Here is a 12,706-nt window from a genome sequence, read left to right as displayed (position 1 = left end):
TATTGGCTGAAAAAACAATTCTCAAGCTGTTCAGCCAACAAATAACCTGGTTGTACTCTGCTCACCGGTGTAGAAATTGAGAATGGAAATTAGCTAACAGAGATAATAAATATGGTGAGGTTGAGACTAGATGTTCAAGCCTGAAGAAGGATAATCTAGAATGAAATATTAGATGCTGGGATCTAGATACTATTCACTGCAGCTGTGACCAAGAGCTCCAAAGGTTGTGTTGTCTAACTGGTGCCAGGGCTAAGGACATAACCAGTTGTCGTGGCCCACGTAGGAACACTGGCATCAGTACTCAGGGAAGAGTGAGCTATTCCATTGGCATGGGGTCCACTTGAACCAGGCTGGGACCAGTGCCCTGGCCAATCCTATAACTAGGGCTGTGAACAGGGCTTTAAACTAACATGGGGGTTTGGGTGAATGGGGATTGAGAAATCCAAAGAGAAAGGTCCAGGTATCGGAACAGTTTGGCACTGTGGGTAAAGACAAGCAGTGTGGCACAGGAAGGCACAGAGAGTTTAACAAAAATTGTATATCAGTGAATAAGGTCATTGCACGGAATAGAAGTTTAAAAATGATATAAAAGGTTCTTTATCTGAATGCACGAAGCATCTGCAATAAGATAGATGAATTAATGGCAAAAATAGAGGTAAATGATTTCGATCTAACCGCCATTACAGAGACACAGTTACAAGGTGATCAAGGTTGGGAAATATATATTCCAGGGTAAACAAAATTTCAGAAAGACAGATAGAATGGCAAAGGAGGAGGGGTAGCCCTGATGGTAAAGGATGACATAAGGACATTAGTGAGAAAGACGCTGGCCTCAGAAAATCATGAAGTTGAATCAGTATTAGGAATTAGGAACAAATTAGGAATAGCAAGGAGTAATTTATAGGCTCCCTAATGGTAGCTATACAGTTGCGCAGAGCATTAAACAAGAGGTTAGTGGAGCTTGTAACAAAGGCAATGTAATAATTGTGGGAGACTTTAATCTTCCTATGGACTTGGACAATCAAATTGGCAGGAATGGTCTAGAATGGTCTAGGTTTATCGAATGCTTTTGTGACAGGTTCCTGGAGCAATACATTGTGGAACCAACTAGGCATAAAGATATTTTAGGTCTAGTATTGTGTAATGAAGCAGGGTTCATTAGTAATGGCATAATAAAAGATTCACTGGAAAATAGTGATCACAATACCATTGAATTCAATGTTCAGTTTGAAAGTGACATACTCAAATCACAAACAAGAATCTTAAACAAAGCCAATTATATAGGTACAAAGGGAGAACTGGCTAAGATTAATTGAGTAAATAGACTTAAAGTTCTGGAGGTAAATGAAAGTGGGAAGCATTTAAAGAAACAATTCAAAATGTTCAACAAAAATACATTACAGTGAACAACAAAAACTCAGCAAGAAAAACCCATCCGTGGCTCACTCAGGAAATTAAGGATAGTATTAGATTAAAAGAAGAGGCCTACAATGTTTCAAAAAATAGTAGCAAGTCTGAGGATTAGGAGTGTTTTAGAAACTAGTAAAAGGCCGCTAAAAAGGTGATAAAAAGGAAAAAAATAGAATATGAGAGCACTAGCCAGAAATATAAAAACACACTGTAAGAGTTTTCTAAGTATACAAAAAGGAAGAGGACAACTAAAGTAAACATTGGTCCCTTAGAAGCAGAGACAGGAGAAATTGTCATGGGAAATGGCAGAGGCATTGAACAAATGTCTGTCTTCACAGTAGAAGACACAAGTTTCATACCAAAAATAGATGGTAACCAAGGGGCTAAAAAGGTGAGGAATTACGAAAAGTAATATCAACAGAGAAAAGGTATTGTAGAAACTTAAGGGACTAAAATCCAACAAATCCCCGGGACCTGCTGGCCTACACCATAGAGTTCTAAAAGTGAGAACTGCAGGGATAGTGGACGCGTTAGCTATGATTTTCCCAAATTCTTTAGATTCAGGAACGGTCCCATCAGACTAGAAGTTGGAAATTTTACACCGCTTTTCAAGAAAGGAGGGAGAGGTCAATTACTCTAACATCAGTTGTTGGGAAAGTGTTCTAATCTATTATTAACAAAGTCTTAACCATTTTACTAACGGCAAATCCTGTTTGATAAATTTATTAGAGTATTTTGATGATGTAACTAGTAGGGTAGATAAAGGGAAACCAGTAGATGTAGTATAGCAGGCTTTCCAAAAGGCATTCAATAAGGTGCCACACAAGAGGTTCATAGTCAAAATAAGGGCTCATGGAGTTGAGGGCAATATATTAGCATGGATGTGAGCATTGGTTAACAAATAAAAAGCAGAGATTGGGCATCAATGGGGCTTTTTCAAATTGGCAGGCACTGAATAATGGGGTGCCGGCAAGGATCAATGCTGAGGCCTCAGTATTTACAATCTATGTTAATGACTTAGATGAAGAGACAGAGAGTAATGTATCTAAGTTTGTTGATGATACCAAGCTAGGTGAAAAGGTGTACTGTGGGGAGGACACAGAGAGGCTGCAAAGAGGTATAAATAGGTTAAGTGAGTGGACAGCAAGATGGCAGATGGAGTATGATGTAGGGTAATGTGAAGATATTCACTTTGGTTGTAAGAATAGAAAAGCCGAGTATTTTTAAAAGGGGTCAAAATTGTAAGTGTGGATGTTCAAAGAGATTTGGGTATGCTCATACAAGAAACGCAGAAAGTTAGCATGCAGATTCAGCAAGCAATTAGGAAGGCAAATGGCATGTTTATTGCAAGGGGATTGGAAAACAGGAATAAAGGAGTCTTGCTACAACTGTACAAGGTTTTTGTGATACCACCTCTGGAATAATGTGTGCAGTTTTGGTCTCCACATTTAAGAAAGGATATACTTGCATTGGAGGCGGTACTGCGAAGGTTCACTAAATTGTTGCCTGGGGTGAGGGGTTGTAAGAGGCCGAGTAAATTGGCTTATATTTTCAAGAGTTTACAAGGATGACAATGAGACCTCATTGAAACCTACAAAATCCAGAAAGGATTGACATAGTAGGTGCTGCAAGATTGTTTCTGCTGGTCAGAGAGTCTAAAAAATGGGGGCACAGTCTCGGGATAAGGGGCCAATCATTTAGGACTGAGATGAGGAGAAAGTACTTCACTCAAAGGGTGGCAAATCTTTGGCATTCTCTACCCCAGAGCACTGTGGACGCTCCATTGTTGAACGCATTTAAGGCTGGGATAGACAAATCTTTGACCTGTCAGGGAATCAAGGGGTATAGAGAGTGGGCAGGAAAGTGCAGTTGAATCCCATGATCGTATTGAATGGTGGAGCAGGCTCAACGGACCAAGTGGTCTACATCTGCTCCTATTTCTTGTGTTCTTGTGTAAAAATATATATATGAATTAACTGATGACTGAGATGACTGATAGATTGAAAAAGTGTGTGACGCTTTGTTCTATATGCATCATTATAAATAAATCCATTTCAGATGTAAAAGATAACGCAGGTGGAAGTGTAAATTCACTGACTCCCCAGTCAACAGTCACATTAGGAGCATGGTCAGAGCATTAGTGCGACATTTTTGCAGCTCTGTCGCCAACTCATGCTCCTTTCAAGAAAAGCTTCCTACTGGGGATATCAGCACCCTTTATAACCATATAACTGTGATGGTCCATGTGCTTTTAGGGGAAATAAACTATATTTTATGTTAGGATGTTGGTCCCTTTAAGAATTAGGTTTCTCGAGGAGTTGATTTCTAGTAAAGGACCTGACTTCCAGTAAATGATTATGTGACCAAGTTGCCTGGGAGATAAACAATAAAATATTAAAGGGTCAGCAAGAAGGTAATTACAAGCATGAATGATTGTGGATGTGACTCTGGCCTAAAGCAGCGTTTTTAGTTTTAGAGCAAGGAACATCTCTGTCCAGCAGAGCTCATTTGAGATTTGTCGTACTGGCCAAAAGAGTTTAAACCTCTGGCTAACTGAAGGATTCCTAACAGTGAATTAGACTTCTAGGATAGCCAAGAGGGAGAGAGTTTTAGATGCAAGACTCCAGAATTAAAGGATATTAGAACCAGGAGAGTTCTGATCCGAGGTGGCTATTCTTAAGGTGACAGCAACATAGATGTTGAACTGGGAGTCTACAACTTCCTGTTGGAGGTGATGTGAAGAGACAACCTCAGCAGATGTAAGTGGAAGGCCCAAGAAATCTCAACCCTTAAAGGAGTCTTCGAAGCAGTACTCAGACCAAGTGATTAATCTTCCAACTTGTGATAAGTACTTGACTTGAGTTTTGGGGGTGTAAAGCAATTGGGTGTAGAAGGAATTCTGAACTAAGAAGTTTGGTTTAAAAAATAAGTAACTGCGTTCATTGCACTTTTAATATCTTTAATGTTCATTTAAGATAGAATGACCATAGAACATAAGATGTAGGAACAGAAGTAGGCCATTCAGCCCATCGAGTCTGCTCCGCCATTCAATGAGATCATGGCTGATCTGATAATCCTCAACTCCACTTTCCTGCCTTTTCCCCATAATCCTTAATTTCCTTACTGATTAACGATCTCTCTCCGCCTTCAATATACATAACGACCCAGCTTCTGCAGCCCTACAGTTTCTACAGTGTAGTTATGAATATTCATGTTCTTTGATTTTTTCTTTGTAAAATGCTTTTGATTTAAACTGTGGACCTTATGACTTCATTCCTTTAGAAAATACTTGGGTTTTCGGATTCTGAAAATACATAAGCATGTTATTGGTCTCTACTGAGATTAAAGCACAGCCTTGCTAAAGAAGAGACGCGGATATTAATCTTAAGAAACAATGAAAAAGGTAATATAGTGTAGTCATTACAAAATCAGGTGGAGGTCCCAGCAGTTTATGGTCTAATATTTAAACTGCATTTAATAAATGAGCTATAGGAACATGACATTTACATATTTTAATGAAAAGCTTCTTTATAATCATTTATTGATCAAATTACTTTTGCAGCTTAGACACCTGCCTCAACAATTATTAAACAATTTTCATTAACTGAATTTAATTATATTGCAGAGGATAAATCAAGGATTTTTCCACTCATATTGTGTTGCCTGAATCTACTTTACATATGATTTAACATTTAAAAACTAGTTCAAAATGCATACTGTGTAATGGTAGTCTTCCAGTAAAAGAATGTGTGTGGGTAGCATTTGGTGTAGGCACTGTGGTTATTGTGACAACCTTCAATGTAAAGCTCTTCAGAGTTAATGAGATGTATTTTTACATTCTGCAACAAAACCCTTGAATGTGACTGGCTGACTAGGGCTTGCATAGAAATACACTTTTATTGTTTCCTGCTAATGTGCAGATGTGCAATAGCCTACAGTAAGTGATGTCAGAGGACATTTGAACTAAACCTTTACCCTTGAATGTCACACAATTCTACAGCAATACTGAGGATTTTATAAACCTATACAGTTAGCAAAAAGCAGGAGTGCAATTCAGGAACAAATGAATCAATGTCAGTGCTTGCTGGAATAGGATAATAACACCACTATGGGTGTAATTTTGTACAACTCATCTAACATTATTTTGTCTTTTTTGCACTTTATTTTTATCTCCAGATTTATTTTCCATAGATTTTCCCATCAGCTGGACACTTCTCCAACTGTAGTCATCTTCCCAAAACCCCAGCCCACTAAATTCATAGCTTTTGCGAGGATCAGTTATCTGGTTGTAAGCTAACAACAATTATCTTATTCTTAGCAGGGCATATCAGTGACAGTAGCCTTAGGATCAGTACCATCTGTTCAAAACCTGCATGCTCTCCTAATCCTCTACCTGAATTTTCTTCCCTCCTCTCTTGTCAATCCTCTGTTGCCCTGCAATCTTTTCTCATATTTGAGCCCAGATAATGAATTTCAGCATGTTATTCAATTGTCCTCACCCAATACCCATCTCTACATTTTCTATCAACATTTTCTGGACAATGATCGAAAGTAGGAAACCCCGCCAACTTCTACCCCCAGGTCTGTCGTAGATCCTCAATTGCTGCATCAGCTACTTGCACAAACTGGGAGGCTCAGTTCCAGACCATTACCATCTATCAAGTTATCAGAAATGAGTATCTAACCCTGATTCCAAACTTTCAGTTTAAAGCATTAAATCAGGAACCAAACAGACCAAAACACAGAAAAACAGCTGCTAGTCGCCCCTTTGATCGTCATTTATATAAATGCACCTACTATGATGCCCCCCCCCCCCATAGATAACGAGGGCCCTGGATGACGACTAGCACATTATTTTCAGAAAATAAATTAATCTTATGCTATGAAACCACTATCATGATTTGAAGTTTTTTGCTTCAAGTTGGATTCTTAAGTCTATGGAAGTTTTAAATAGGACAACAATGTTATTGCAACAAGACACTAACGAATGACACTCCATGCGGCTTTCATGTCGCTATACAGTACTGGGACTCACCAAAGCCTACCTCGCTTCTTGTTGCAAAACGTTATTCACATTTTTAAAACAAAAAAATCAGAAACCTACATGACTAATCGATGTCTTACAAAACAGTGATATCACATTGAGAAGCGTTGCAATATTTATAGACTGCAAGCAACTCCGATAATGGGTTTAAGATGATAAATAGCCAATAAAGTAATAATTCAGTTCTTTAGACAGTCGAAGTCTCGAGTGCTCCTTTTACAGATGTCTTAAAGCCAAAACTACTCTTTAAATATTAATCTGCAATACTTCAGTATAACTCTCGACTGCTTATTCGTTTTGCATTTCAAAATTGAAGATTTAGCTGCTAAATAGATAAACCAAGGCCAAAATGTCTCACTGTTGGAACCCTTTGGGTTTTTAATTTTAGTCGGAGGTTGAAATAAAAGAGCAGCAGGTTGACATTTTTCTAGCACTGCCAACGCCTGTCTTGTGCCTGTCTTGTCCCTCTGCAAACACCCCGGGATTGTAAGTGTTGCTTTGAGCGACTGATCGGATTGACATGTACTGATAGAAGGTGGAAATAGCGGCAGACGTACCGTCCTAGTTCCGATTCAATCTCATAGTAATCTTCCAGGGCGCTCTCTTTGTTGGAGCCGTCGATCCAGTAACCACAGTCCGAAACCGATTTGGCAACTTTCAACATCCTGGCCGCCTGCCTTACTCACCGGTGAAGCCGGAGAAGCTGCCAGCAGCACGATGCCACCCCAACAGTTACTCAGTCCCGCCTCAATGATTGTCAGCGACCTCCACCCCCTCAATCATATCAACACAGGGAGGGGGGAGGGGGGGGATGCGCCCACACACCGAGTGGACGGCAATGTGAAGTTCCTTTTCTGTTCCTGAAGTTCCTTTGATTAAAAAGTAACGCAAGCAGGACAAAATTTTTTAAAAAGCGATAAGAAAAGGATGCGCGAACTTATTGGGAGTGGATCAAGGACTGTGTGCGATCTGATTTAGTTACGGGCACACAGATGCCTGTCAGTCGAATAACCGCCGTACCGTAATGCACGGAGAAAATGCGCTTTTTTTTTTACCGTGCTCTTTGTGTATCTCACTCCTACATTTCTTTCAACGGTTTGGTAAGGGACGTGATTCAATAACTTGGCCCTTGCACCTGTCAGTCGGTGGGACGGAGCAGGATGTTATTTTAGATAGGAAATGGGGCCCGTTTCAAGCTGAGGTGTCGTCCAGTGCGCGCGCGCCCAACGGCGAAGGGACCGAGAACATTCGACCGGGAACCGGTCAGGAAGAGGCGGTGCAGACAAGTTTCCAACAAGTGTAGGCTCATTTACTCCGTCCGTACCCGCTTCAAGTTCATAGCACCCTCGCCTTTGAATCAGAGGGTTGTGGGTTCATGTCCCACTCCCGGAAACCAAGAACTGTGATTGTACTCGAAAGAGTTGCAATCTGTGACTGTTGATAACTCGAAAGAGTTTCCTGGGTTCCAAAGAGGTTTCGGTCTACAAACTGAATTGTTGTTTTATCGGCTATCTGTCGTTTCCAGTGTATACAAAGTGCTGCGTTGTCATTCAATGGAATAATCGTTTTGTAAGACCGGTAACCTGGCATAAAGCTCGAAAAGCGGTTGGCAGAAGGAAGCGGAGGGTGGTGGGGGTTGGTCCCTATCTTGATGCAGTACAGCAATGTTAAATAGCAGAACATTACCGTAAAGCAAGAAACCATTCAGCCCATCGGGTTTGCTCTTTGAATTTCCCTGCACTTTCCCCACAGCCCTGCAAATGTTTCCCCTTCAAATAAACATCCAATTTCCTTTTGAAAGTTACTATTTAAACTGCCTCCACCATCCTTTCAGGCAGTTGTGATGGAATCCATGGGGCAGAATTTTCTGCCTGTCGGGCGGGCGGGCCTGACCCAATCTCTGGCGGACGGGAAGCCAACCCTGCCAGCGAAGCGGGCCCCACTGCCATTTTACGTGGGCAGGCCAATTGAGGCCTGCCCAGCGTGACAGCCGGTGGAATGCGTTATACGTTTCGTGTGCGGGCAGGGGGGGATTCCCAAAAAGCGAGAGTGCGCACTTTCGTACATGCGTACGAAAAAGCGCACATCTTCCTGAGGCTAAGTCCTGCCTCAGGGAGATCACTTACACTTTGAAAAATGTTAAAAATAGAAAAGAAATTATTCCCTAACATGTCACATGAGATGGGACATATTCATAATTTACAGATTAACTTTATTAAAATGTTTAAAACCCTGCATGAAACCTCATCCTACCGCTGGATGAGGTTTCATGTTTTCTCCATTTGCCGCCAGGGCTCCTGACCAACCCGCCAACCATAAGGTTGGACAGGCAGGTCCTTTAATTGTTTAAATGATCCTGTCAATGGCCTCAATTGGACATTGACAGGTCTGCGGGCCTGCAGCTGATTTTGCTGCGCCCCTGCCTTCCTGAAAATTTAAATGGGGCGGGATGACGTCAGGGGTTCCGCCCAACGTCATCCTGCATCATTTTACACGTTGGCAAGCGGGCCCCACCCCCTGCTCACCAACGGCAAAATTCTGCCCCATGATTTCAAACTTTTATATATTTTTTTGAGACAGGCCCTAACTGAAAAGGAAAACTGAGAAAAGAAACTGACCCACCCAGTTACTAAGGAAACTAAGTCTGAAACTGAGATTGGAAGCCAAAACTGCTGGTTGAAACTATATAAAAGAACAGAGATATTGGAGCTCAGTAGTAAATGATGATTCCAGTGGTGCAGTACAGGCAAGCTGAAGAAGACAGAGGCTAGATCCAGAAGCTGAGAATAAGCAAAGATATAGTTGCTACATCTGTTTCTGTTACTTGACGGTAATTTTGATGAATCTACACTATCCACACTGAGTTGAGATGGTTCTGCAAATGTGTGCCAGTTTTGGTGAAGAACTTACCTATGGAACTCGGGTTGGTTGTACGCTGCTAGCAGGAGAGGAGCTAAAATTCTTCGTGAGGAAGACAAGTTTTGAAGGAGATTGATGGCAGTTGAGTGGACTGCAGAGCCAATTTGTAATATCTGTCTTAGTTGTATCTGCCATTTTAGGTGTAAATTATAGTTTATAATCAACCACCATTTGCTTGTTATTTAATGTTTAATTTATGTTTCTGGGTTTTTAGAGTATTGGGGGTTAGCTAAGATAATATTTAGTGTTTGTTTTGTTTAAGTCATATAATAGTTCTTTTGTTTAAACCATGGAATCTTGTGGCTTCATTAATACTGGGATTTCAGATCTTTTTAAAAAAGTACTGGTCTCTAACCGAGATTGTAACACAGTGCATTGTAGATCATAACTCCTTGTGCACTTCTCACCTCCCTTCTGGTTATTTTACCAACTATCTTAAATCTGCTTCTTCTGGTTACAGAAAATTTCTCCCTATCTAATCTATAAAAAAACCCTCTTACTTTTGAACACCTTTTAAAACCCCATTTAACCTTCGCAGCTCCAAAGAGAATAATCTAATCTCTTGAATCTATCCACATACTGGAGTCCTTCATCACTGTTACCAAAATACCAGATTAAAGAATCCAATTTGAATTTGTTTACTATATAATGATCAATTTTTCAAATATGTATATTCAACAGGTACATGTATGACAACTAGTTGCATTATTAGCATAGCAAAATGTCCCAATGCATAAGCCAAAGAACAGACATTAAACAGTTCACTAAAAGTTTTGTCAAAAAGGTAGGTTTTAAGGAGCATCTTAAAAGAGGATAGAGAGGCAGAGAGGTTCAGGGGTGTAATTCCAGATCTTAGGACTTAAATAACTGAAGAAGACATTGCTGTCAGTAGTTCAGTGAAGGAAGTCAGGATGCACAAGAGGCCAGAGTTGAAGAGGTGCAGAGATCTTGGAGGGGTGGAGAGCTGAAGAAGTTTACAGAGAAAAGGAGGAAGTGAAGCCATAGAGGGATTTGAATACAGGATGAAAATTTAAATCTCAGGCATTGGGAACCAATGTAGGTGAGTGTGCACAGAAGTGATGGGTGAATGGGACTTGGAATGAGTTTGCACAGGTGTTTTGGATGAGCATAAATTTATGGACGGGAGAACATGGTCAAGTCTGGCGATAAAATCATGAATTTTGGTTTCAGCAGCAGATGAAGTGGGGTACTGGCAGAAAAAGATGCTTTTAAAGAGGTGGAAGCTTGGTTTAGGATCATGTAAGATGCTTAAGTTGCAAACAGCCTTGTTCAGCCTCAGGTAGGGACAGGGATGGAATCGTTGACTAAAGATTAGAGTTTTGAGGCAAAAAACAATGTTTTTGGTCTTCCCAGTGTTTAATTGAGAGAAATTTCTGCTCCTCCAGTACTAGATATTGGACAAACATCCTGATAACACAGAGGCAGTGAAAGGGTAAGAGAGGAGTTAATTAAACATTAGAATGACATTAACATGCACATGGAACCTGACATTGGCCCGGATCTTCCAATGCCAACAGTGGTGAATGTTGAGTTGTTCACCGCTGTTGCACATCAGGACCCTACAGAAGTCATGACCCACACATAAGCATGATATCTACACAGGAAATTTAAGCTTTCAATGGGTAGAATTACATTGCCCTGGCCTTTGCAAGAAACATCTTTGGCATGGACGTTAGTGTCGGTGACTTTTGCTTGATGTCCTATATGGTTACGATCTCTGTAGAGATTGATAACTTAAATTAGAACTTTTAGTTATTAATCGTCATTTGGTAGTACAGAACTTGAGTATTGCTGAGAAAAGACACATGCTGTTGAAGCTTTTCGTCTTGCACTCATCAGGACAGTTCACAAGAATACCAATTGTAAAGGGAAAGTACTGACCATACCCAACCAGCCTGTGTTTGCAAAACTTATAACATGGTGTCCAACATTAGATGTGATTCCATAATTGGACAACACTTGCTAAACAATCCTGATTGTGCTAAGAATTACCCTGAAAACCAATTTAAGATTATCAGTCGGGCTCACTTACGCATGCCAGAAGCTACATTTATTCACACATAGGCCCTGTCCTTTGCAGTCAGAAGGAGCATGTCCATGCATTGCACCTTTTTCAACTAAACAAAAGCTTGGGGTCAGCCAATCCCTGGTTCATTCCACATAGAAATGACTTGACCAATCAGAGTCAACCTGCCTGGTTTGAATTGAAAAGCTTGGAAATTAACTGGTGCATTCTCCATAGTAATGCCTCTACCAGAGTCCACTTGCCAACCAATCAGCACTCTCTTCTCATGCAGTATAAATTGTTGTTCCCATTACAATTCGTATTCTTGAGAACTGTCCTGATGAATACAAGACGGAAAGCTTTAATAGCATGTCTCATTTCTCAAAAATATTGCAGTTATTAGCTAAAAGGATGACATATCAAGATTTCCCATTTAAATGAATTTAAAAAAATCACTATTGACTAAACATCATTTTCTTGTGTAAACAACTTACACTTTAAACTATAGAAATAAACAGTTATTTATCAATCTCCCCAGAATTACAAGTTTTATAGCAAACAGTTCACAGTTACTCCCAGCTGCCAGTGGGTTGCTTACATTCCACTTCCCCGGACAGTAACTTCAAATCCCAGAACTATCTTTCACTGTGAGAACTACACTGCAGATTTCGTCCTCTAGCTTCAAACTAGGCAAATCTTCAACTCTTTTAACTCCTCATAAACTCAATCTTCAAACTGAGCATAGGCTCCCACCAGCCTTCTGCATGATGAACAATAGACTCAGGATTTTTCCTGCTTAAGGTGCAGCTCTGGCTAATAGTATCTGTTTTTGCTCTCTACCTCACAGTTGGCTGCAAACTATGCAAGACCATACTGTCTGTGTATGCCGGGGTTTAAAGGGAAGCCTGTAACCCGATCTCAAAATGGTTTCCTTGCCCACTTCCTCCATGGAAACAGGAAACACATTAGGTTTGCATATAAGTAGAAATACTAATCAGGTATCTTTTCACCCCAACTGTCATTTCATCTTAGAAGTAAAGGGATAGTTTACAGCACAACTATTTACAACTTGATATTGGGACTTAAGAAGACGCAGAGTCTATGCATTGTATACTCAATACCTGCTGATATTGTCTCCAAGCATAAATATCTTGCAACTCCCTGCCAATAAAACAATCTAAGTCCCTTTTGATCTCTAACTATTAAAGCACCCAGACTAAATGTCAGACAGGTAATTTAACCCCTTTCATCTATCACAACTTTAAATCTACAGTCCCAAAGTGTAATGATCTTATAAACCCAAAGAT

The 12,706-nt window shown here is 40.3% G+C and overlaps 1 protein-coding gene across 3 annotated transcripts in view; it reads right to left on the bottom strand.

The window, feature by feature from the left end:
- camk4 (calcium/calmodulin-dependent protein kinase IV) overlaps positions 1–7,477 on the bottom strand; it is a 278,967-nt gene extending 271,490 nt beyond the window's left edge. The window contains exon 1 of one of the 3 annotated variants that reach the window (XM_078566212.1): positions 7,012–7,477. In XM_078566212.1, the coding sequence (XP_078422338.1) occupies positions 7,012–7,118 (107 nt within the window). In that variant the 5' untranslated portion in view covers positions 7,119–7,477. The remainder of the gene's footprint in view (positions 1–7,011) is intronic. The other 2 variants (XM_078566205.1, XM_078566219.1) reach the window with 2 other exon arrangements.
- Between the last annotated feature and the right edge of the window lie 5,229 nt (positions 7,478–12,706).

The sequence above is a fragment of the Cetorhinus maximus genome, chromosome 2 (genome assembly GCF_964194155.1).
Source record: "Cetorhinus maximus chromosome 2, sCetMax3.hap1.1, whole genome shotgun sequence".
NCBI lineage: Eukaryota > Metazoa > Chordata > Chondrichthyes > Lamniformes > Cetorhinidae > Cetorhinus > Cetorhinus maximus.
Note: the sequence above shows the minus strand (reverse complement) of the source record. Positions and strands in the feature narration are given on the sequence as shown.